The sequence below is a fragment of the Arvicola amphibius genome, chromosome 12 (genome assembly GCF_903992535.2).
Source record: "Arvicola amphibius chromosome 12, mArvAmp1.2, whole genome shotgun sequence".
Classification (NCBI taxonomy): Eukaryota; Metazoa; Chordata; class Mammalia; order Rodentia; family Cricetidae; genus Arvicola; species Arvicola amphibius.
The window spans coordinates 159886850-159912765 of NC_052058.2; the positions used below are offsets into that span (position 1 = coordinate 159886850).

Genomic DNA, 25916 nt, shown 5'->3' on the forward strand with positions numbered 1-25916 from the left:
AAATGGATTCAGCGGTGACTCTTAATGAGTGTCACCCTGCCGACTGGATTGGGGCTGTGTTCTGCTTGCCATCTGTCAGCAGCACAGAGCTCTCTGAAGCAAGCACTGTAAGACAGTCCCTGACCTGTGTGGTCTCGCCGGAGCAGGGTGTATCTGTGACAGCCTCTTAGAAATCAGATGGTATCTATAGAATCTTTACAAATTCCCTCTGTTCTGGTACATGTGATGAGATGCCAGGGCTTGAATCAGCACAGCTGCCCCAAATCAGTACTAAATCAATACATTTCAGTAGCTCACCACTGAAACAGTAAAGCTATTGAAATAAACACTGCATCAGGCCAGTTACTCGATCCTTTAGGATCTGAATTTAAGGAACGATACTAGCAATAAAATTGGTAGTGTGATTGATGATGTACCAGAGCACACAGGCACAGGGAACCGTTTGTACTTTCAGTTGCTACAAACACCTAAAATTAATTTTTTTCAAGGAATCGAATGATAAAATCAAACCTCTCAAGACTTTCCTGAGGATGTAAGGTATTTCTGCTTTTACACTCATGTGACTGTGGGCACATACCCATAATTCCCAGAGGTACGAAGCAATTGCTGCTGAGGTCTGGGCAGGGACATGGGATTCAACCACCTGCTTTCAGAGCACGTCCCAGCTGACCCAGAATACTCCCTCCGACAAACCCTCCTACCACACCGAAGCTAAGCTTTCTCAGAATAAAATATGGAAGACATATACTGTTATAAAGCCAGTCATAATACCTATGCCACAGCGCTCATAGTCACCACTGGGACTCCAATGCAAAGCTAAGCAGAGGGCTTCCATGTTTGTGATGACTGTCTTCACTTTTTTTTCCCATCTTTTAACTTCCTCTGTTTGTTCAGCAAACATTTATCATCGCTCTATCTAGAGTTGGATATGTCATGGAGGAAGGTTCTAATATTCTAGTCCTTGGAGTCAAGGGATAGAGAAGCCACTCATTACAGTACAGTTTAATGCTGGGTGATAAGATAAAGAGAAGCACTGGGTAGAGGGCTGGAGGTTCAGAGGTCACATCTTTATTCAGCATTTAATGTATATCAGATTACCTCGGAATACAGATCACCACCCATGTCGCAGAGACCTGCCACAGAACTTCTGTGTGCTTGCTTGTGGTTTTTGGATTCTTGTTTGTTTTCTGTGTCAATCCTAGCCAGCCCCTAGGATATCTTACCCATGTTCTTATCTCCAGGTGCTTCCAAACTCTGGGACCAAAGCCTTGCCCTGTCATAAATGTTGTAATTAGTTTGTAGGATAGCCTAACCTCATTCTCAATGCCCTAAGGAAAATCTACCATGTATCCAATCATTTATTTCCACTGCCCCAGAAACTTTTAACACCCACTACATCCAAGAGCCTATACTAGACATTTTAAAGGAGTAAGTACGAAATGTCTCATATCCTTCCAAAATGTATCTTTCAGAACGCATTACTGTCAAAATACAAAACAGGGCATGGCTGTCATGGACTGTTGGGTGAATGTGTAGCACCAACGCCATGACTTCACTGAGCAGCAGACTAAGGAAGGGTTGGGAGGAAATGGCAGTTTCTGTACCATAAAGATTGGTTCAGATGTCAAGACAAGAAGAAAAGGACATCATTGTGAGAGACAGAAAAGGGAATAGTCACGGAGAAATGTGATCAGGAGAGCAGAGAGTCTGGTCTGTACCACTTGATGCACTGATGCTCTCTAAGGGCAGGACTTGAGATGGGGCTGAGAGCAGGTCTCCACAGCCTCGCGTGCCAGGCTAAGGGTTTGGAGCGTTCACTCTCAGATCCCAATTCTAATCTCATTACATGACAGAGTCGACACTGGCTCCCCAGATTAGCTGATTTAGTATCGGTTTCATGTGAGGGCACAGAGCCCATCTCCACTTTAAGGACTCCCATTTTGCGGGTCAACCAGTCGCATTCTTGGAATTCAGTGAGTCAGACATTAGGAAATGTATTTATTGTTTGATCATTTTCTCATTCGTTATTGTCATTTTTCTTTAAAGAGAGCCTTGCATTGTCCAGGCTGCTCACAAACTCACCATGTAGCTGAGGATGACAATGAACCCCTGATTCGCTCACCTCCACTTTCCAAATGCCAAGATTATAGGCGTGTGCTACCATGCCCAGGGCATTCTGAAGTTTAATGTCATCAGATGAAAACACCTCAACCTCCCCTCTGCGTGATTTATTTCCTTACCCCTGCGTATGCATGCCCACTCTCACCAACATACAAAACGTTTGTTTCTCTCTAAAAACTGCTTCCCAAAGAAATCCTGCTTCTGCTAGGAATGAGAAGGTTGGCGCTCATTGTGCGGGATGGTAGGGGAGGTCATGTTATGAACGATAACAGCCATACACTCAACAATGCTCAGGGGTCCTAAAGCAGTCTGCTTAGATTTTCAGACAAGATATACTTAATTTAGGTCCAGGAATAATACAGAAAAGGGATGCATGCTGATTGATAGCATTAGGTATTAATGCTATTAATTAGTTATTAGGGAGGTAAGGAGGAGTGCTGTCATTTGGAAGAGGGTCCATTTGGAGCTGTGTCTTGTATTTGCGCAAAAGACATGACTGCACACCTGCTGTCCGCTTGTTCCACCTTTTAGATGTCACATTTGCATATGATATAGCCCATAGCAGGTGTCAAATCCTGGTCTTCTGTTCATTGGTCAGGCTGGTGAATGAAAGGGTATATAACACTGTAATGTCAACCCATCAAGGTTGTGTTTGCACCGCCATCAACTTCTAGTTCTAGGACTTGGGCCATATTTCTCCATGTCTACAGAGGTATGATCATCTGCACAGAGCTTTGTGTGTGTGTATTTTTATTTTGTTTTGTATTCAATGCAGGGTCTCCCTATGTAGCTCAAGCTGTCTTTGGAACTCATAATGTAGACCAGGCTGGCCTCAGATCCATAGAGATCCACTTGCCTCTGCCTTCTATGTTCTGGGATTAAAGGCGTGCACCTCTATGCCCAGTTGCACGGAGCTTTTGGAAGGATTTAAAGAATGTGCACAGAAAGTTGAGAGGAGCAGAGTGGCTAGTGTGATCTGAAGCCGCATCTGAATGATCACGCCATGACCAGACTCACAGACAGCGCACTCAGAAGGTATGCGGCTACACTTAGCTGTACACACACTCTGTCCCTCTTAATCCTGTCCCTAAGTGAGTATCTTCTCAGAGCTTAGTTCTCCCCTTTCCCAAAATAGACAGGGACAAACAAGTGCATCGTGTTGCCAGATCCACACCCTCCTACATCATCTGCAGTCCCTGCTTTGTAGACCCAAGCTAAGGGGGTTTCAAACCAATCCTCCAGCACTGTGTCTGAAAAGCTTTTAGCATCTTGGGGTAAAGTCTAATGATTCTGCATTTATCTCAGTCTCACAGTGGAATCAGATCACAAACAAGGCCACATTTGCTTCAACACAAGTTGAATTTGATAAGAGATTAACTTCAGGTGGTTTGGTTTTTTGCTCTCTGAAATGCTGCTGACTTCATAGTTTCCTAGCTCTCCCACTGGGTAGAAGGCATGGCCATCAGTACCCAGTGTAGCAATGGCGTCTCTCAGCCCTATAGGGGTAAGTCCCTCAAATAATCTAATCCTTTAAATGTTTTGGGAAAGAAGATGTCTACCTTTAACTTTCAGATGCCCTTTATTTCAAACCAAATGGCATCTGATTTTTACTACCTGGTGCATTCTTTTTAAAAGTATTAATTTGGTTTTGGATAAAGTGAATGCAATGGAAAGACTTTCCTTTTCTTTTCCTTTTCCTCTTTCTTTTGGTTAACTCTTCTTATACCTCTTTGCCACTATTGGCGTAGCCAGCTGCAGATAGTAAACAGCACTCCAAAAGAGTTATAAACACTATCCTGAATGAGTTATAAACATTATCCTGAATGAGTTTTGAGGGTCCTGTCAGCCCCAACTTAAAGACAAAAAGGATGGGCGTGTAATGGTAGAACATGTGCCTGGCATGCCCTAGGGATGATTCCCCAGCGCCTCCATAAAACAAACAAAACACCTAGGTAACTAGAAAGGCATGAAGAATTTATTCAACTATTTTCAGTTTAATGAAGTTGGGCCTCCTTTGGGCCCAGACTTTGTGTAGCATTTTTTGCATGTATCATTTTACTTACTCTCCCAGTAATCTTGGGATTGTACTTGGCATTGTTTCCAGTTCAGAAAGGCTAAGCAAGTTTCCCCTGCTTATCCACATTAAGAATGTGCCTCTGGTGTTCCTGCTATGATTTCTTTTGGCCTTAGTCTTGTTCACTTCAGTTATGTCTTATGAGCTTTAGGTGCTATGTTCTTGTACTAAGAGCTGAACATGCACAAATGTCCAATAAGATTTACTGCCTTCTTTCATGCATTTCCAGACCAGAAGGGGAAACAAGCAAAAGAAACATACGATACAAAGTATGTCCTGACTGTCATCATGAGTTTCTGCAAAGCATAGAGCTTGATGAAGAAGGTCGTGACTAGTTCACTTAAGGGAGATATCAGAAAAGATTTACTATTAAAGGAGACAGAACTCATCATTCAGGAAAGGAAAGGGGGAAGGCATAAAGAGTTTATGCTGCATATGGCCTACCTGTATGTGTCCAGTGTATTGATAGGTGGGTAGATGGGTGGGTGGGTGGATGGGTGGGTGGATGGATGGATGGATGGTTGGATGGATGGTTGGATGGATGGTCATTTGGTTTGGGGATGTTTGTTTGTTTGTTTGTTCAAGACATACCTCACAATGGAGCCCAAGGTGACTTTGAACTTGCTATGTGGCCCCAGCTGGCCTCAAACAAAATCCTCATTTCCCAAGTCTGGTTTGATAACTCTTACAGAGGTAAGACAGGTACTAAATGCTAGGGATAGCTAGAGGCAGGACAGATAGGCTTTTATCCATGGTGATCAAGCGAGTCTTGAAGGCGGTCACATTTTAACTGAACCTGAGCTAGAAGAGAGACATGCAGGTTCTGTATTCTTTTCAGGGGATGTCAGGGGTTCTTACTGACTGGCCTATAACTTGCTATGATGACCAGGCTTGTCTCAAATTGGCCACAATCTTCTTGCCTCTGACTGAGATTTCTCAGTTTATGTAGTTCAGAGGATGGATCCCAGGGCTATGTAAACGCTCTAGCAACTGAGCTGCAGCCTCAGTCTCAAGTTCTCTATATTCTTATTCTCTAACCACCTCAGCTTTCCCCTCCAGCTTTCATATTCCTCCACGGTAAAAGCTGCAATAATGCCACCTACTACAGGAACAAGTTCTCATTGGCTGCTGGAGCTGCTGCTTCCTCTGTCACTCTTGAATGCAGGCCACTGTTCAACTCTTTCTCTTTTTTTTTTCTCTTTTTTTATTGTTTTTATTGAGCTATATATATTTTTTTCCGTTCCCCTCTGTTCAGTTCTCTAATGTTAACTGTGGTCCTGATACTTCCTTCTTACCTCAATTCCTGCTTCATCTTATCCCCCGGGACTCCAGGTGAAAGACAGACTCTGTGTGGTCTCACTCTTTTAAGAAAGGCCCTTGCACTCTGCTTTTGGATTTGTTTTTAATTTCCATATATTGTACAAGAGCAGGTTGAGCTATTGTTAGCAGAGACATAGGGAAGCCAACCATGCAGAGTCTTTACCTAAGTAGAGATAAATCACTTTTACTGGTTGGGTTCCTGAGAAAAGTGTGTTCAGAAGGCGATTAGCAGATGTGCAGTTTATTTGGTAAGGATTCAGAATCAACGTGCAGCAAAAGGGAGCAGGATGGGGCAGAAGAAAAGTTTGAGCGTTGATGTAATCCCAAGGAGCACTTCTAAGGAAAGGGCAGGGAAAGTCCCTCCAAATTTGGGGTGGAGAGCTCATAACGTTGCATCCTTCCACAAGCTGCTAGGGACCCAGGGCAGTGCAGACCTCCAAAGCTAAGAGAAGCCGAGACCATTCGGCCTGGAAAGGAGATGGGAAGCCCTGATGGATCTGAAGCACAGAAACTGTCTCTAAAAGATTACTCCATCTCAGGCCGTAGATTTTGTTTACCGCCAACATAATGGAATTTCCAAAGCCCAGAATATAATTTCCATTGTATTAGTTTCCCACTGCTGCGCTAATGAATATGCAAAATCGAACAGCCCCTGGGCAATATGTTGTCTTTCTCAGTCCTGGAAATCAGGAGTTTGAAATCAGTAAGCTGAAGTTAAGGTCTCAGCAGAGACTGCATTCCCTGAAGGCTAGGGGTGTTATTGTTTGTTTCTAGTCTTGGCTCTTTACTCTGTGGGGACCACCACCCAGATCCCAAATAAATCAGGGAGGCTTATTCTTAGAAATGCCCAGCCTTAGCTTGGCTTGTTTCTAGACAGCTTTTCTTAAAATTTCCCCTCTAACTTTGCCTCTAGGCTTTTACCTTTCTCTCTTTCTATATGTTTTCTCTTTCCTTCTCATACCATGTCTGACTGTGTGACTGGCCCTTCTTTTCTCATTCCTTCGACTTTCTTCCCAGATTGCTCCTACTGATTATTCTCTCTGCCAGCCCCACCCATCCTTTCTTCTGACTAGCCACTGGCTGTTCAGCTCTTTATTAGACCAATCAGGTCTAATGAACTAACACAGCTTCACAGAGTTAAACAAATGCAACATAAAAAAATTGCAACACATCTTTACAGCATTAAAATAAACATTCTACAGCATCAACAAATGTAACACATCTTATAATAGTATTCTACAACAAGGGGGAGATCATTTCTCTGCCTACCCCCTTTTTAAGCCTCTGGAGCCTGCTTGATTTCTTGGCTTCTAACATCACACCCTTCCTCACATCCCTCCAAGCGCTTCCTCCTGTTGTCTCGTCTCTTGTTTCACCCTTTGACTTCCCAGTATGAACCGTTTAACTATAGTTATAGTTGATATATTAGACCCATAGTCTCCCCATCTCAGCATCTTTAACATAATCCTACCTTCAGAATCTCTTCTGCAATATCAAGTAGCTGTCCATGGTTCTGGGATTAAGATATGGCTATTCTTGGCGGTGGTGGGGGAGGGGGTATTCAGCATACACAGCATTGGCATCAAACCCTATGTACACTGATACTGCCTCTTGGGCATATTTAGTCATTATTAGGATGTCAGTGCTCACTTACTCTTGTCTGCCTTTCTTCATAACATCAAGATTACTGGGGCAAATAGTTCATACTTCAGCAGTCACTAAAGTCAGGAAACTTAGCCTCTCTTTTCTGGTGAAAGGAACCCAGAGAAAGAGCACATTAAAAAGCCTTCAAATCTGGGTGTGTTGACATTTGTCTGTACTCCCACCACTCAAAAAGGTAAGGCAAGATACTGAAGAATTTGAGGCTAGCATGGGCTAGGCAAAAGATCCTCTAGTAAACCAAAGGCTGGGGATGTGATTTATTGGTGGAGCATTTGTGTAACAGGCACCAAGACCTTAATTGCATTCCTAGCACAGGAAACCAAACAGATAGAAAGAAAATAAATTCAATCTATAGAAATTATGGATGAAAGCCAGGAAGTCTTGAAATAACACCTAAGACAGAAGCAGGGAGGAAGTGCTTGCTCCTACCTCTTCCTTTCCTGCCACTGTCAATGTCTCCCATTGGCTGGGCCTGGTAGAAGCCATTTTTACATTGTGTGTGTGCGTGCATGTGTGTGCGTGTGTGTGTGTGTGTGTGTGTGTGTGTGTGTGTGTGTTAATGACTAGGGCAAGAAAAGTGTAAGAAGTGAACATAAAATGATTTGGCACACATACTCTAAATCTAAAACCCCAAACCCGAAAGATCCCTGTAAGGGCCAAAGTTCTTGCCAAGTACGTTTGCGCCTGTTATCCCTGTCTCACCCCTTTAATATTGCTAAAATGTACAGTTATTCCTTGCCAGCACATCTGGTTCCTCTACCTGGACACTCCTGCATCCCGAGTTATAAGTGATGATGCTATCCACCCATGGTGTGGTCTCAAGATTGCGCTCCTACCCGAGCCTTGGCACGTTTTAGACATTCTCCTTCCAGCACAGGACCAAGTAGGACCTAGGAGAAGCTGGACACCGTGATGAAATATTATGTTCACTGGTGATTAGATCAGAGAGCAGAACTGGAAAACAAAACACCCAGTGGAAAAAATCCTTGGCTCCTTGGTGGGTTTTGATCAAAGGCTAACTCTCCAGGGTGCCTTTTCAAAATTCGCCCTTTCCCAAGTGTGCAGGCCTTTCCTTTAAATATCCTACCAGCTCTTCTTCCATCTAGTCAGTGTTGTGCCTGGACTCTAAACCACATGATTACCAGGCCCACGGGACCATCCAAATTGGATTTTAATTTCATTATAATCTCCAGGAGCACACTGAGTTCAGTCCATTGTGGTCCTACATGGAGATGCAGCAGGAACTCTCTTTTCACAAGCATCTCCTTCTTCCCCGCCTCATCCTCCTCTCTTGCTCTTCTGTCCCTCCTCACTTATCCCTACTCAACTGTTAAAAGCTGTACAGAAAGATTCAGAGGGACACACTAGGGGGTCCTGTTTCTGTCTGTCCTGCCTCCCCAGCAATGACATCCTATAGCTAGAGTGTGCAGTATCAAACACAGTCATCAGTGCCCCCAGGGGAAGCTCCATTTCACAAACTTAAAGAGAAGACCTGGGCAGTGAGGAAGGCGGGTCGCTGTCAGGTGGTGGCAGACATCATAGCCAAACTTTGTTTTCCACATGTCCCCAAGTCTTCCAGCCATTTCAGGGGTTCCATGAGCAAACCTCTCATGCTGCTACAAGTTGCCCAGTTATATTTGGAAGTTCAGAAGCCAAAGGCTGCATTAGAAGAGTCTGTTTTCCATCTTCTCATGCATTGACATTCAGCTGTACTGTCAAGAGATGACTCAGTCCCCTTTGCTCTGTACTTCCTCTTGACGGAAATGAATTTCTTCTGTTCAGAGACCTAAGGGCCCCAGCCTTTGTCCCTCTGTGCTATTCTCTCCCTTTCCTAGGCTTCTGTCACCCTATGCCTAGTCTCGTTTGCCCGCCCACTGCTTCCTAATTTTTTCCCGTTCAGTCTAGGTGTCAGCTCCTCTCCACAGTACACCTCCTCTGTACTTCTTAGGTTCCCATGGTTGCCACTGCCGTGTACTCTCTGTGCTCACACGGTGCCTGGTTTATATCCGAGCAAGCCTCTTCCGGCCTACGGTCCCCTCCCCCCACCAAAAAAAATCCAGTAAGCTCTTTGCAGTCAGAAATTAAATAGTATAAGCTTTCATTTCTATTCCCGGCACATTTAAAGCAGCTGACTAGATGGATTATCTCTCTAGAATGGCAGGACAGTGCTAGCGAAATCTTTGAAAATAAATGAGTCCTAGCTTATCTTCTCTTGAGGTCATCCTTACCCTTTGTGGTTGTTGACAAGCTTGACAGTATAGAACACATACCAGAACCGAAGTTCATTTGAGCTTGACAAGATACACTGATGACCAGGAACCACCAAGACCAAAGGTAATAAGAGTTTAACATAAATTTTGAATTCATTCGTAAATGTGATAGTTAAGTCCCTGGTTATATTTCTGTTCTGTCTTAAAATTTCACCTATATTAGCAAGTAAAGAATTTAAATAGGCAAAAATCTGAGTTCAAAAAAGATTTGGGCCAGCACAGCACACACAAAAGATAGGAGAAAACTCTGGAAGAGCTGGGAGCTAGGTGACTAGAAGTTGCTGAGAGGGCAGAAGCCCACGTTTCTCCAGGAGCATGAGGCTCGTGAGAACTGCTGAATCCTAGTATTGAAGTCCTTGCATGTCTGAAGACAAATAGTAAGTAATGGCTAAAAATAAGTGATTGGTTAGATACCTTATAAGGAACAAATGCAACCTCAATTCTGTTTTCATCCTGCCAGTCATTCCCACCTCCAGTGAGTCAAAGGAGTCTCTGCACATGGGATCTCACACATAGAGTCAAACCCACACATAGAGAACACGGGTACTGTGTGAGGTATGTAGCCAGTTATATAGCCCCACAGCCCCACCCACTTCTCCATCTTTAGCATACCTTTTTCTTCATAACACAATACTCAGACTTCTAATATGAAATAAATAAATACTATCGAGAGATGCTGGAGAAGTTAATCTAATCATGCAGAGACCTGAATATGTAGGCATGTCCAAATGAGCATGTCTGCAGTGGCTGGCTGCCAGGGCCAAGGCTAACCAGTCGTCTTCCCCAGGCACACAAAGCTGCCAGTTCACATTTTAGCATCTCATTCTTTTTTTCTTCTATTCTTCTCTTCCTTTATTTTTTATTTTTGAATCGGGGACTGGGGAACCCTATGTCTCATAGGTGCTGGCCAAGCACTCTACCACCTCAGGCTAAGCGCCTCATTTATGTCTAGTTACAGTCACCTATTGAGCAGAACAGGGCAGGGAGAAGTGGTTTTGGTTGGTTTGGTTGGTTTGTTTTTATAGTTATTTTTGTGGATATATATTGTAAACATATATATTGTAAATATATATATATATAGTAAGCATATATATAATCATATATATATTGTAAGCATATATATATTGTAAGCATATATATTGAATATATATGTATATATATGTGTATATATATGTATATATATGTATATATGTATATATGTATATATATGTATATGTTTTGTGCACTGGTCTCTAAAATTCAGCTCACTGGGGGCTTAAATAAGAAATTGTAAACTACTGATTCACCAGGAAGTTCTACTTTCCCATCCCAACCTAAAGGAAACAACTTAAATGGCCAGCACTTGGGGGGCAGAGGCAGCTAGATCTCTGTGAGTTGGAGGCCAGCCTGGTCTACAGAGAGTTCAAGACTGGCCATATCTACACACAGAGAAACCCTGTCTTGAAAACAAGAACAACATAGAACACAACAGAAAGTAAACAACTGGTGAACAAACAGGAGCTGTGATGGGGCTAAAACGGCCTCGGGAGTTGAGCTTCAGTCATCCTGCATCTTCTGAATTTTTAGCTTCTCATTGAGCAGTTTGCAAACAATCGGCACTAGGCTCTGACTCTGGTCCTCACCCTCATGACTCAGACTGGATCCCATCATAGGAGCTACTCCTACACCTGCAGAGGCAGCCTGCTGGGGATTCCTTTTTAAATCATTAATTGAGAGCAAAGATACATTTACCTGATTCGGTTCCACAGGGGACTGTATCCCCTAACATATTTTTATTTGCTTGTAAATAACAGTAAACTTTAATGTCTACTTGCTTTTATTATTGCCTCATTACCACTCAATGAATCTAGAGGATACAGCAATTAATTAGTGTGTTTTATGCATTCCTAACTATCACTGTGGGACAACGTGTCCTTTAATCCAGAGAAATCTCCAGTTTCCTAATTTCTTCAGTTGCTTAGGCTGCTTCTTATATACTACCTGTCACTGGAATTATGACACAAGACCCCTAGGTCATAATGATGTCCTCTTAAATCAATGTGTCTTGATGTGTTATTTTATTTGTTCTAGGTTATTTTCTCCTTTTAAATGGCATCTTCTTTCTATTCTCAGTCATTTAGTCAAACTCCAAGCCTAAGTGAACACAGGGCCCCTCTATTGCCCTTCATATGTCACAGATTCAGTTAGCAAGGTCGCTATGTGTTACTCCCAAACTCTGTCCCCTCTCCTTCATTGTCACCAGACCCACTTCCAACCTGCATTGCCTCTGTGTGTCTGGCCACGGCCCAGTCTTTCAAACCTTAGAGTTCAATGACAATGAGCTTTTTCGGAAAGAACTCAGCGATTAGGTAACATCTTCATTTCAGAATTCACATTCTTAGTATGTCCTATTGTGACAAGAACAGTATAGGATTACATCATTACATTTTGGTCTTTTCTTGGATGGCAATTTCATGTTCACATGCAATGAGGAAAATCTTCGCTTTATCGAAGATTTTTCATCAAAAAATGAGGCTAATTTTCTTTTCGTAGAAAATAGTTTGCTGAAATAACCGAAACCTTTTTTTTCTGAGTCATGGAAATAACTACACTAAGTGGGGCCCTGTTACTGTCATTGTCCTGAAGAAGTGTGATTCAGTTCTTATTTGTGTATCTTGAGGTTGTGGGTAAATTTCCATCATGAGATTTTTTTTTCTGGTTGCATAGTATAAAATATTAAGATAATAAATTGGAAGGTGTATAGCATCTCAGAGACAAAAGATAACCCTAGGAGCTGAGGAAGATTATAAGACTATATAATCTTCTGGCTAGAAGGTTATAAGATTCAGATATCATTATGTCATAAAGTAAACTAAAGGTAAATTAACTCAATATAGACCTCTGGCAATTTCTTCCTTCATCAGATGAAAACCTAAAAGTATTTTTAATGTAAGAGCTATGCAGGAATTGGATGTATTTATTCCATTGTCGACAACTTCGAGATGACTAAAGTCACTTTAATGGAGCAGGAATGGGGCAACAGTAACAACAGCCTTCCGTCATTAGTTCCCAAAGAAACACAACCACTGAACATGTGCCTTGCAGATATTGAGTGAGTCCTCATTGATAGCTGAACAGTTACATGTTTGCTGGGCACTGTGAAGGAAAAGCATCTATGGTACTGGAAGGAGAGATCACCGTAGCTTGACGAGGTATCTGAAAACAAACTGACAGAAATGGGAAGTTATTCATGCAAACTGGTAGATGAAATATCCCAAGTAAATGCCCAAACATTGATATTTTAAAGATGGTAGCTTTTGAGGGTTTAGATGAAAATGGCCTCCCTAGGCTCATGTTTGACTATTCACCTCCCAGTTAGTAGAACTGTTTGAGAAGGATTAGGCATGTCGCTCATGTTGGAAAGACTCTTGTGATTCCCAGATCTCTCTGCTTCATGTTTCATGGATCAAGAGGTGACTTCTCAATTTGTCCTTCATTGTGCCATCATGGACTCAAACCCTTTGAAACAGAAAGCCTTAAATAAATGCTTTCTTCTACAAGTTGCTTTGGTCATGGTGTTTTATCAGAGCAATTGGAAAGTAACACAGAAGTGAAAACCATTAGGACTAGAGTCTGACAAAATGAAGGAATAGGAAATGATCCAGAGATTAGGAAGGGAGGGAGGGGTCTTCTGGCTATGCCGTAGTTAAGAATTCTAGATATGGCTGGGAAGATGCCTAAGTTAGTAAAACCGTGAAAGAACGAGGACCTGATTTTAGTCCTTCCAAATCCGCTTTCAAAAGCAAGATACACAGCACATACTTCCTATCCCAGCCCTGAGCAGGCAGGGGCTTCCTGGGGCTCAGTGGCCATTCAACATAGCTGCCTTACCAAATCTCAAGCCACTGAGGGATCCTGTCTCAAAAAAAAATGTGATGGATGATACTTGAGGTTTACATCTGGTTTCTATATCTATGTGCATATACATCTACACATATGTGAACTCAACTACAGTCTAGGCCTAGTTCTGGGATGGTCATGTGTACAGTTCCTACATTAGATGGTAGAATTTAGAGTCTTTAGTATGTCAGTCCTTTTGCCATTAGTACACCAAGGGTTTTTAATGGAGTACATATGTTACAATATAGCACTTTCATACATATTCCTTAATTGGAGATCAATATTAATCCCAGGTGTTAATATAACTATGAAGAAAAACAGGAAAATCAGATGATGCAGCCGAGAGCACCCAGTCAGGCACGCTTTAAGAAATAAAATATAGACGGCTTAGGTTTTTGATGCGCTCTCATGCTGGGGCTTGTTTTCTCTGCTACCACGTGCCGCCCTATGCGGTCACTGTGGAAATCCCCGTGCCACACTGTCCCAAGGTTTCCGAAGTGGTAGGCATAAAGGTCAGTTGTTCTCCCACCTAACAATCTCCTGTCTGCTCACAACCCTGGAAACTTTACTGCCCATGCTGGGTAGACATTGCTACAGCATGAACTTGTCAGGCAGTCCCAGCAGCGCCCTTTCACCAGTGAGAGCCTCCATGAAACATAAGTTCCACCTGACTGCGGGCCGCCAACACAGAATCACCCTAGCAACATCTGAAGTTTTCATTTTGAGGGGTATATTGAGAAAACTTAGCAAGGCTCTTTAGTTTTTGTCTTGCCGAATCCATGCACGGAATTCCCTGTAGATGTAAATCAATAGATATCAGAAATTGGCAATTAGATGGTTACTTAGGGTGACTAAGACACATGGAGACAGCCGTGGACCTGGCCACCACAGGAGCAAAAGAGGATGACAGTCCTTTGTAGAAGAATGCGTGGAATCAAGGGATGATGCCGGGAGCTTGATGTGGGACCTCGCATGAATGGGCTAGCCTTCTGTACTCCCGTGTCCTCTCCATCTCTTTGTCTAGGAATGGTAGCTTTCTCTCCCGGGTAATAATGGACGTAAGTCTCAAGACACTAAATGATACTCTGACAGTAATTTCACAGAGACAAAGACAGAGACTTGTGTCTCTCGAGTCCTCGCCAGGGGAACTGACTAACCCCGTTTACTTCCAGAGCCAGAACCGCTATTTCATCTCTTGTTTCTATCTGGCCTAGAATTAGGCCAGAAGATGACTCATTTCATCAGGCACAGTCTGACCGATTACTATTGCAGGATTCAGGAGGCTGAAACACGATTATTCTGAGCACCATGATTTTTCTGCAAAGGAACAAAGAGACCCAACCCCATCAAAGACTAAATATTGATGTATGCCAAGGAAAGCCGGGGCACCGTTCCTCAAACCGCTGTCACAGCTCTCACTGTCTCTTGAGGCACCATGGGCTATGAGCTCACCCCCAAACTACAGCCCCTACCCTCCTCCTCTGAGCCTTCACTCACTCTGCCAACAAAATCTTTAGAGAGAATCGCCATCGATTGCAGGGCCTCTACAGTGAAGACAGAAACCAAACTCCGCAGTTATGGGTAGAAATTTTTGACACTGAGAAGGCAGTAAATATTCTAGCTAGTGGGTGGGTTAGGAGCTCTAGGAAAAAGACTCTCTTGGTACGAGTTATTCCATTTGTCAAACATTCCGCATTTGTGTCTTTGCCTCTCACAGTCACCTTCAATGTGAGCAGAAGAGCGGCACTGTCTCCGTGTAAGAGAGAAATACACAGCTGTGGGCGACCTTCCCGGTGCCACCTGTTTGTTTTCCTTTCCATTATCAGAAGCCTACTCTGCCTATGCCAGGCATGAATACAATCGCTTCCTTTCCAGACAACCTGATTGGGCAGGTGCTGCTTTCCCATTTTACAGACCAGGAAACCACGCTTTCTCCAGGTGGCAAAATCTCACTGTGAATCAGTAGCAAACTTAAGATTCAGACTCAAGTCAGTTTCATCATAGAGCCTGCTTTTACAACAAAAACCTATGCCAAACTGGATTCCCAATTACTAGAGCCAATAGAGTTCACTAATTCCAGCAAGTTTGTGTGTAGATTCTGTTTTCTAAGAAGCCTGATACTCTGTCTTCATGATTCCATGAAGCAGAACTCGCATTTTGTCAACATGACATCTGATGGATCTGACGTTCAGAGTCAACACCTGTGTTGTAGGAAATAATCAGTTGGGGGTCAGACTGTTGTTTGCCTATAAACTCTGCTTCATTTCACACATTAAATTCCTGAGTAGTTGCCCAAAACCTCTTTAAAGTTCTCCAGCTTTCCTGAGAAAATTATTCTAGTCCAAATAAATGAACCCAGTTCTGCTTGGAAATCAGCGGTGGTGTGAGGAGACACAGCCTTAGTTGAGTGTGTTGTTGAAATTTATTCTAAAAGGCTGATCCATTCGGTAGTAGGCAAGCTAGAAGATCAGGTTTCTTTTCTGAAAGTCTTCATTCAACTTATGACCAATAAACATGTTAGTGTTTTCAAATCAGTAACTGGGTGCTACCCTCTGTGCCCAGTGTTAGAGACAGAAAGAAAGGACTTCATTCTTGTCTTCATGGTGCCCCTGATGGAATTGCTCAGTACTAGAGACTTACAAGAGATGCATATACATCGTCTAACTGACTGGAATTTCTGACTAAATCTGGATTTTGACAAACTTGGTTTGTAACCTCTTTGCACCTGTGTCTCTCTTTGTTTCTGTCTCTTCTATCTCTACACATCTCTCTCTCTCTCTCTCTCTCTCTCTCTCTCTCTCTCTCTCTCTCTCTCTCTCTCACACACACACACACACACACACACACACACACACACACGAGGTGCAGCAGTGGAAAATTCCATGTGTCCCTTCAGCTCAGAATCAGGTTGGCAATCTGAAGGGTCAGCTAAGTTGAGGTTTGAAGGAAGAGGCTGGAAGAGACTTTATGAAGCCAGCCTGGGGCGATCTGTGCTCAAAATCCTGCCAGTGGCCATAGGTCAACTCTCTTGACAACATGTAGAGATTCAAGTGTCTGGCTAAGAAGGAAGCCATCCTCCTAAAGCAGTTCATGGGCACAGCATCCCTCCGGGCACCGCTACTTGTTAGTGTCTGGCTGCACAGAACGCAGCTCGTCCCTTCTGTGCCTGTCTGGTTCTGAGGTCCCAGGACAACTCAGGAACTAGAAGGCACTAAAATGCAGGCTGCTGAAAATTTTCTGAACTGCAAGTAAATAAAAGGAATTATTTATCATATGAAAGAATTTTGGCAATGCATTACTTCTTCAATGTGAAGTACAACCAGAGGTCTATGGCTGACTCCCTGTATGTAACTATTTAAGAGTGTAGTGGGGAAGAGAGAAAGTGCACACAGTAATATATTTAGCTGTTTCTAGTCTAAGTCATTTATTATCATATATTCATCCCACCACTCACATTCAGGTCTGTGCAAAGGTGCATTCTCTTATGTAAAACTCAATGATCAATAGATGGTGCTTTAAAAAAAATCCATACTGCTTAGAATAATGGAAGTAAGCTGCAGCATGTCAGATATTCAGAATGGCAGTGGGTAGGGGCAGCGATTTCTTCATTGCACAGATGAGGAAAAGTCCCTCTAAGCAGATGGGAGCTTTTCCTACAGTCTAAAAGCCCTGACCTCAGATACTCTGCCTCCGGGGCACAGCTTTGAAATTCCAGTTTCTCTGTCCACATTGTAAATAACCAGCAGCTTCTCAGGGAGATTTCACTTGCCCTCCTTTGTCTCCAGTAGCTTATTCCAGGCTAAGGAGACCTTATCCACAGGAAGTTGCCATCTGGAAGGCACTCAATACTCCAATACTCCTTGCAAGGAGTGGAAGCTTAAATGGCAGGTGGCTCTTTTGCAATTCACAGGAAAAAGAAAATTAGAAGCAGCCTTGCAGTTAGGACCCATCCAGGGGCATTGGTAATTTGGCTGTTAGTATTGTACGTAGCCTGTAATTAATGCTGCAGAAACATTGAGGAATTAATGAAGGAAGGTTGTCCCCCAACCACAAATGAAAGCATTTATAGTTGCTAACAATGCCACACCCATGGAGCAGTGATCAGAGACTGTGCTTAGACGTGGTGCAAACTATTAGTGCCACATCCTTCGCGTACATCATTCCTGGATCCTGGTGACAATGGCAAGCAGGTCTAAGCAAATAATAATGTGACCCCAGCAGACTGCACACCACTGACATTTATCCTATCCCCACCAGGAGGGACATTAAAGTGTGAGTCTACTAGCTATCTACTACCAAAGAGATTCTCTCAGCTCTCTGTGGAAAACCCCTTAGGCTCATCATGGGGGGTGCTCTTCAAAGTGGCTTCTGGTGGTGCTGGGATGGGTAGCTCAGCAGGAAAGTAGTCTCTGTTGCTTAGATGTGCAGAACCCAGAATTCAGCTCAGTGGTTCTATCAGTTGTTCTCTGAGTGGTGTCCATACTCATAAAGAATAAATGGGAAAAGGATGCTATCGTCAACCTCAGGGCCACTAAGGACTTCACATCGTTTGTCCCGACGGGACCACCACAGGAAAACCATTTAAGCTCTTTCATGGCAATTTGATTCTCTAAACCTGTTTGAAAAGTAACTCTCAAACTGTACAGGTGAATAAGCTGGGTCTTAGTCATTTCCCCAGGCCTTGTTATTATTAGTAAATGGTGTGATTAATCCCAAAGGCTGGATCCCTCACTTTCAGTTCTCCTCTCGTCTGCTCGCTGCTTCCTTCAGTAACTGATAGTTGTAAGACCGCTACGTGGCGCCGGGTCTGCGAAGGGATGCTTTCCCACCTCCACACACAGCTCACCTGGGAGGTGCTCGTTCCTCATGCCAGGGTTATTTCCTTTCCTCAGAATGGAGGCACACCATCTGAGTCAGAGACACAAGCCTCTGGGCCACATTAAAGCGCAGTGGATTAAGCAGGCGACGCCCCCTTTGTACTCTGGGCTTTATTGTTCACCCCTGACAAACTGCAAAGGAAAGTGGAGCATGGCAGAGCCTCTCACTGTGCAGCGTGTGGCTTTCACGCCACCTTCTCATCACTCACCTGAGTGTCCATCAGTGCTGAGACAATCCTGGCAGATGAAGCCACCAGTACCACAGAAACCAGGAGCCACATGGAATTGGACATTGTCATTCTGAGCTCCAAATAACTGCAGATTTGTAGGAGGATCATGTGGGTCATTTAATGTTCATCAAGAAGGGACCAAGCATCCTAAACTGAGGCCACTTTTAACTTGTTCCTGTTCGGCCTAATAGATCTACTTCATGATAGGGAGAGAGGTGCTGAATCAACGGGTTTTAGAAGTAGACACATATTTGCACTCTTGATCCTCAAAGAGATTGCAATGTTTGCAAATAATGAGCAAGAATGGGTTGTAAATTACACATAAAAACAGAGTGCCAGTGATTAGCAAGAGCCAATCATCTGATCCGCGAGCTCTCTGCGGCTCTTCCCAACATCTCTTGAGGAAGGCGCCATCATTATTACCATTTCTCTTGTAAGAAAACCGAGCCAAGAAAGGTTAATAACTTTCTCAGTGATGTGTAGCTGGTACACATCGGGGCTAACATGTTGACATCATCTGCATATTCCAAATCTTAAGTTTTCTGATATTATCAACCATCATGTCAAAATTGAAAATAAATAAACCCCCAAATGAGTGATTACAGTTAGAAATAATCAGATTCATTACTTTCTCAAATGAATAGTAATTTTTTTAAAATGTCATCTACACTAGGGACATTTTCTATAGAATACATTTTTCTGTGAAATCTGAGTTTGGTGAGCTGCCATGCTTGACTTCCATTTCTTCAATACTGATCCATTTGGCTGTAGCAGCATGCCAGGAAAGGCTTGATTTGAACCTGAAACCTTCACAGCCCCTGTCTAGGCTCAAGGTACAAATGTCCTCCTGTCCCAGTGAGCACTATTGATTGCTGCTCCCTCTGCTAATGGCTTTATCCACTTCATTTCGAACTTCATAGGTTTGCTCATTTTTTTTAAGTTGGCCTAGAAAATAATGGGTTTCATTATGGCACTTCTGTATACGGTTATCTTTGGTCTCTGTTTATGGCTTTTTCTTGTGCCACCCTCTCCATCTGAGCCCCTTCCTCCCTCTGTGCAGTCCCTCTGCTTCTGTGTGCAGCTGGGCTTAGATATCCTTCAACCCACAAAGGTGTTTAAGTTTCTCATACAGAGAGGAAAAGAAGTTTCCTGAAGCTGCCATTTCTTTACACCCCGACGAACCCTTAGTTTCAGTGCGCTATTGCTAGTTATAGAAGGCCCAAGAAATATGAAATAATTTTTAATTTCAGCATTCACCAGCTGCCTTTTGCAAGCAAGGCTGGGCAGATTGCTTTCTACTGTGGTGCCCACCTTAGCACCGTCAGGCTTAGTATCCGTGTAACGTCACATTCTGGAAGCAAGTCCATTAAGGTTCTGTCTTGCTCCAAGCCAGATGGTGTAAAGATTAGCGTGTTTTAGAAATCTCACTTAGATGTTCTCATGAAGTTTGGAATCAAGCAAGAATGTTAGCAATGTGATTGAAAAATGCCCCAAAGCAGGAGAGCACGGGCAGAAGGGATGTCCGTAAGGAAGAAACGGGATTAATAAAGAGGTCTATTAGCTGTTCGTGTTTTAGCTGGCCGAATGGATTTTCAATACTTTGATAAGACATAAAAGCTGGCATCTCACAGTCTAGATGTTTTTATTTCCAAAGCATTTCTACCCACAAGCTTGGCTTATCGCTATGCAATTGTGAGCGTGCAACTTCCCCCACCCCACCACATTGTATCTACAAACTTATTGTTTACAAACTGGCCAAATTATGTGAACCTCTGTTCTCACTTTCAAAACGTAAAGGACAGGTACCTTTGAATACAAGATTTGTGATAGAGATGAGTATCACAATGCTAAGTCAAGAATAATATGGAGGCTAGATAAGCCAGAGGCAGCATAAGCTGCAGCCATGGTGCGCTTAAACACCGTACGATACTACATGATAAACAATATAAGAAGACAGCAGAAGGTAATGGGGGTATCTAATGAGCCATATACCAATGCAAATGAACTTTATTAGTAAGGCAAGTATTCTGTCATAATACACGCTGGAGCAGCATGATCCTTATGAGAGCCTATCGTTGTTTTCAATTGTGTGTAGGTTACGTGTCAGAACTGTTTCCACTGCCCGCCATGACTGAGCTGAAGAGAACAGACGTCGCCTAGAGAATAATAAAGACAGCAGAAGGGTTTGGAAGCGACTGTAACTTGGCAAAAATGTCTGAAACTTGAGCATTTGCTTTTGGGAAAGGGGATAGATGTGTACCGCCTTCCTTCTCTTGTGAAATAATATTGGAAATTGGCATTTTTTTTTCTACTTGCAGCTATTTGATAACCAAATTTATCTAATGATTCAGCTCATTCTTCATCCACCCATCAGTCATTCAGCAAAGGTGTTGTGTGCTGCTTGTTCATTCCCTCTGGACCATCATTCACCATGTCATGAATTAGGGAATCCCTATAGTGAGACGTAGGTTCTTCCCTAAGGGGCTCGGCCCAATGACAATGGGAAACTACGCAAATAATTACAAGATGGTGTAATAGAGGCAACCCTATAGCTCGCTGGACAGACAGCAGGAGGTCTTGCCTGTCAGATGTTGGGAGAGTACATTGGTAGAGTTTTGCTCTTTCACCTTCCGGTCCCCATGGTTATGAATCAGAGAGTCCTATGTCTGTATGAGATTGAGATGAGACCAGGCACAGTACTTCCTCTTCAGAGAGTGGTCAAAGGTCATGGATCTGAGAAGACTGCTAGTTTCCACTCTGCGTCCCCAGAGACCAATGAGCTTTCCTTCACAGTGTGGGAACATGTGCCTCTAATCCTAGTGCTCAGAAGGCTGAGGCAGGAGGAACACAAGTTCAAGGCAGATTGTGCTACATATACACGGCAGCCTGAATCATACAACATGACATATTTTTAAAACAGAAAGACAGTGTGCTAGTGGAGACTATATGGTTGCTGTACACAGTATTGGCCAGTACTTCTACTTTTGGTGCTGTGCTGACTACACAAAGTAATATAGTTATTTATATCATTGAGACCTTCAGAGGCCTAACACTGAAATACATGGGGTTTGTTAAATAAACACGTATAACTATAGAATGTTATTAAGGAAATGCATATTTATAGCTTTGGTAGAAAGTAACTAGCCATCCATGTCATACTATTCAAAAAGAAGAAAAAACATTTCTGCACAGTTTTCCATGTGCATTTGTGATCATGCACTCACAGACTACCCACTAACATCCCAGCACACAGCTCCCTCCCCTGATGAGCTTTGGGGAAGAACATCTGTGCGATAGAAGGCAGGAGCCTTTCCTTCTCCCTTCTGTGTTCATAGAGTTGAGATCAGTTTTTATGATATCTGTAGGCGTCATCTTATGACCTAGGAAAGAGAAGCCCTCAGAGCCCCACATGTACCGGGTGTCATATGGTCCATTATAGATGTTAGCTGATCCTTCTCGTAGCAAGGAAATACAGTTTGCTCAAGGTGGCTTAAATCTGCAGACAATATCACACCAACACTCATAAGTGTTTTCCCTTGGAATGAAATGCAGTGTTTTAGAGTAAAGTCAATGGATTTTAGATGAACTATGTGATTAAGTCTATATTTGGCTTATTTAACCATTTAAGGCTGAATTATTAACAGGAAGTCTGCCAAATCTTGATAATTCCAGGTTATATTTCAGCATCGGAAATTACTAACCTACTATTATGGGCTTTTTTAGTCCTAAGAGTACAAACTTTTGAATTTCGCATTCTGAACTGCGTTAGTATTCTATTAGCTGTTGCCATATCTTTTAGGGAAGGCCACCTTGCAATTATCAGTACATGTTACATGATCTGAAATTAAAGTCAGCTTCATGGAGCTTCTTAAAATCAAATTATTAGCCAGGCAGTGGTGACACAGTCATTAATTCCCAGCACTCAGAGAGTCAGAGGCAAGCAGATATCTCCGATTTCGAGGCCAGCCTGGTCTACAGAGTGAGTTCCAGGACAGCCAGAAATACACAGAGAAACCCTGTCTCGGGGAAAGAAAAAGAAGAGAGCGAAAAAAATCAAATTATTTTTAAATGTGGTAGTGAACGCCTGAGACGGTGGCACACAGCTTTAATGCGGGCACTCAAGAGGCAGAGGCCAGTCTGCTCTACATAGCAAGTTTTAGGATAGTCCAGGCTACGCATAAGTCAATCAGTCCCTGCACCTCCCTCAGGCACATACACACATAGAAACGAGACTGAGAGAATCTGAATAAGATTAACGTAGGTTGTATCTATTATATACTAGTTAGGATGCTGCGTTACAGTTTTGATAAATGTGGGAAACTGATTTAAAGGATGTATGGAATCTTAAACTTCTCAAACAAGTTGGAAATGCCATGGTTTTATGCTTCCTGGTTAATCTTTGGGAAGTAATTGATTTCTCTCCTTTTCTTCCTGGGAATTTGGGAGTAAAGAGCTCTGGTAAACAGACACGCTCTTATGAACTTGAGTTCCTGCCTGGTGCCTGGAAGAGGAACAGTAGCGGAGAGCAGTAGCCCCGTCTACAGAGCCTGTCTACTTTTCAGAAGGTGCAGAACCAAACTTAACCATTTGCTTCCTCCTTTCCCAGATTACGCCCGATTTGAGGCCAAAATCCATGACCTACGCGAGCAGATGATGAACCACAGCATGAGCTCCGGGTCCGGGTCCCTTCGCACCAATCAGAAACGCTCCCTGTATGTCAGGTAGGCATCGGAGCACTCCTGACTCGGATGTACTCGCCCCGGAGCGACTGGCGTAGGGACAAAAGGGCCACGCCTGTGTTCCAGTTAGCCTGTGCTTCTCAGTGTACTTTTGCTCATAATGTCTTGAATTTAACCATTTTGAAGTAATTTTTGAAATGTTATCAGGCTAAAATGTCTCCCTAGTTTTTTTTTTTTCTCTTGTTAAAAAAAAAAAAAGGTGGTCTGTTTGTGTAGCTCAAGTTGGCAAATACTAGAACCTTCTGCTGGAAACACAGGTATACATCTATCAAATTATTCCTTTATAATATTAAAAAATATTAAAGTATACCATTGGTTTCACTTAGGGCAAAGCTTGACTGCACAGGCTGAAGCTCTGGACATTGACTTGCGGTCAGTCTTGGGAGAGGATGTTCCCTATGACTCCCTGACCTCCAGATGTTGAGTGTGCTAGCTTTCGTCCATTTATTAGAAATTGGCTTTTCTGTCAAACAGTACTGTGCATTGGTTGTTTTTCTGAAAGTTTTGGCAGAAATACTTTTCTTCAGTAGAATGTCAATATCAGTTGATTCTCAGCCTATACAAATTCATGGCTCCCCTGCCTGAAACCCATTAATTAGCCAGGTGTGGTGACTCACACCTATAATCTCAGTACTTAGATGGAGGCAAGGAGACCACCACAAGCTCAAGACCAGCCTGGAGATATATAGTAAGTCCAGTCTTGGCTACAGAAGGAGTGAATTCCAACTACCTGTCACTATTTTATCCCTGTGGAAACTTCTTGAGTGTGCTATAGAGACACTCAAGTGTAACACGATCCACTTACTATCTCCTGCTCCTGGATCGCATCTCAGTAGCATCTATTTGTGTGTGTATACACACGTGTGTGTATGAATGTACGCGCCCTTCTATCATGTGGGTTCTGGGGACTTAACTATGGCCTTTAGGCTAGACCCTAAGCTCTTTTATCCACTGAGCCATTTTGTATTATTTAACAAATAATACGGATACAGCTGAGAGGGAAAGTGGCCCCTAATGTGGTCAAAATGAATGGAAGCCTGTGTGGAGGAACCAGGCCATCCCACTGCTGGCTCTGGCCCGGGAGCTGACTGGCAACTAAGGCCACATCCCCTCATCAAAATTTCACTTTCGTTTCCAGCAAGAATGCCATGATGCATCTACTAAATGATGCATCTGAGCTGGTTTGTCCTGAATTCCACATGGCTGTACAGCTCTCTTGTCTGTGTGCTAGACACACAGGGAGAAAATAGAAGACCAGTTTCAGAAGGTGACAGGTTTCAGGGGCCTTAATTTGCTAGATACTCTGGCCATAATAGAATCCCAGCTTATTTAGGGGAGTTTCCATGCCTCAGGCCTCTTGAGATTTAAAAACACATGATAGATGATAAATTAGATAGATTAGGTAGGTAGGTGGTAGGTAGATATAGATAGATAGATAGATAGATAGATAGATAGATAGATAGATAGATAGATAGATAGATAGATATCTAGTAGACTATTAATCTTCTATAATTAGCCAACTGTATTCTAGATTGTTTTGAAGTACTTTGTTGTCCATGGAAGGAAATATCTTATAGTGACATTGCAAATGTGAAATAAGCCGATTTGTATCTGTTTCTCTTCTTCATACTTGTATTGTACTACTGGTGTTTGTTGGTCTGGACTCCAACTCCCAGCCTGCAAAGTGCTGATCCCTCCCACAGAGTTTTTAGGCCACCTCCCAGAGGAGGTTTTGGGTTTGCATGTGTGCTCCCTCTGTCTCCCCCCTGCCATGCTCCTGGCCACCCAGGACCACTGTCTATTAAACACGGGCATTTAATTTGGTTTAATCTGGTCTGATTGGAATTCTTTGCGCCGGCGGAGAGGCTCTGTTAGAAAAATATTCCTAATAGTTTTCATGATAAAAATTATTTTGAAAAATCTTGAAATGTCTTACTTTGGGGAAAAAATAGTTGGAATAACAATACCCAGACAGATCAGTCGATGGCTTCATCGACTTGGACTGCGAGGAAAAAATCATCCATGTTATTGTCATTAAAAAATAGGTTTCATAAAAATATTATTAACACAGTAAGAAAATTTGATGAAAACATATAAGTTAAAAGTTTCTAAGTTGTAGAAATTAAATAAAAGGTTATAATACAAAATCAAAAAGACATACTTGCAAGTATTATTGGTTAGAATCAAATCTCCATGCTGAGAAATGGTAAACAAAGCATAACATGCAGGAAAATTGGAAGCATAAGCTGACAGGAAGTTTCCAAAGGGGGAACCTTTTAAAATTTGACCCAAGAACATTTGACTTCCTATATCAAATTCCCCAGAGGAAATCTCTCTAAAATAAAAATGTGGTATTTGGTCTCCCCAAATCCCATCATGTAGTACCTCCAGAGCTGACCTCAGCATCTAAATGATACTGAGACAGAATGGTGAAGGAAAAAAAAGCCACACACAGAGTAAGAGCCTAGGACCAAACCTCGTCAGAGCCCCTGGCCTTGTTCTTGTGCAATGTGGTAAAGTAGACCAGCAAAGGAAGTGCGGCTGTGAAATGGACCAGCAAAGCCCAAACAGAGTCCTTTCCAAAAATGGTCCCTAGAGACGCTTACCGTATCTGGAGCATGCAAACGGGAACTGTACCAAATTTGTCTGTGATTATTTTAGAACGACAACTACTCACTCTCTCAAAATAAATGAGTAGCAGGGTTTCTCGACTATATGAGTATAAGGTGATGAGCCTGTCTCTC

At 42.8% G+C, this 25916-nt stretch overlaps 1 protein-coding gene across 1 annotated transcript in view; it reads left to right on the forward strand.

The window, feature by feature from the left end:
* The window catches only part of Dlg2 (discs large MAGUK scaffold protein 2), a 701330-nt gene that overhangs the window by 548663 nt on the left and 126751 nt on the right, over nucleotides 1–25916 (forward strand). The window contains 1 exon segment of the mRNA XM_038313618.1: nucleotides 23040–23154. Within this exon segment, the coding sequence (XP_038169546.1) occupies nucleotides 23040–23154 (115 nt within the window).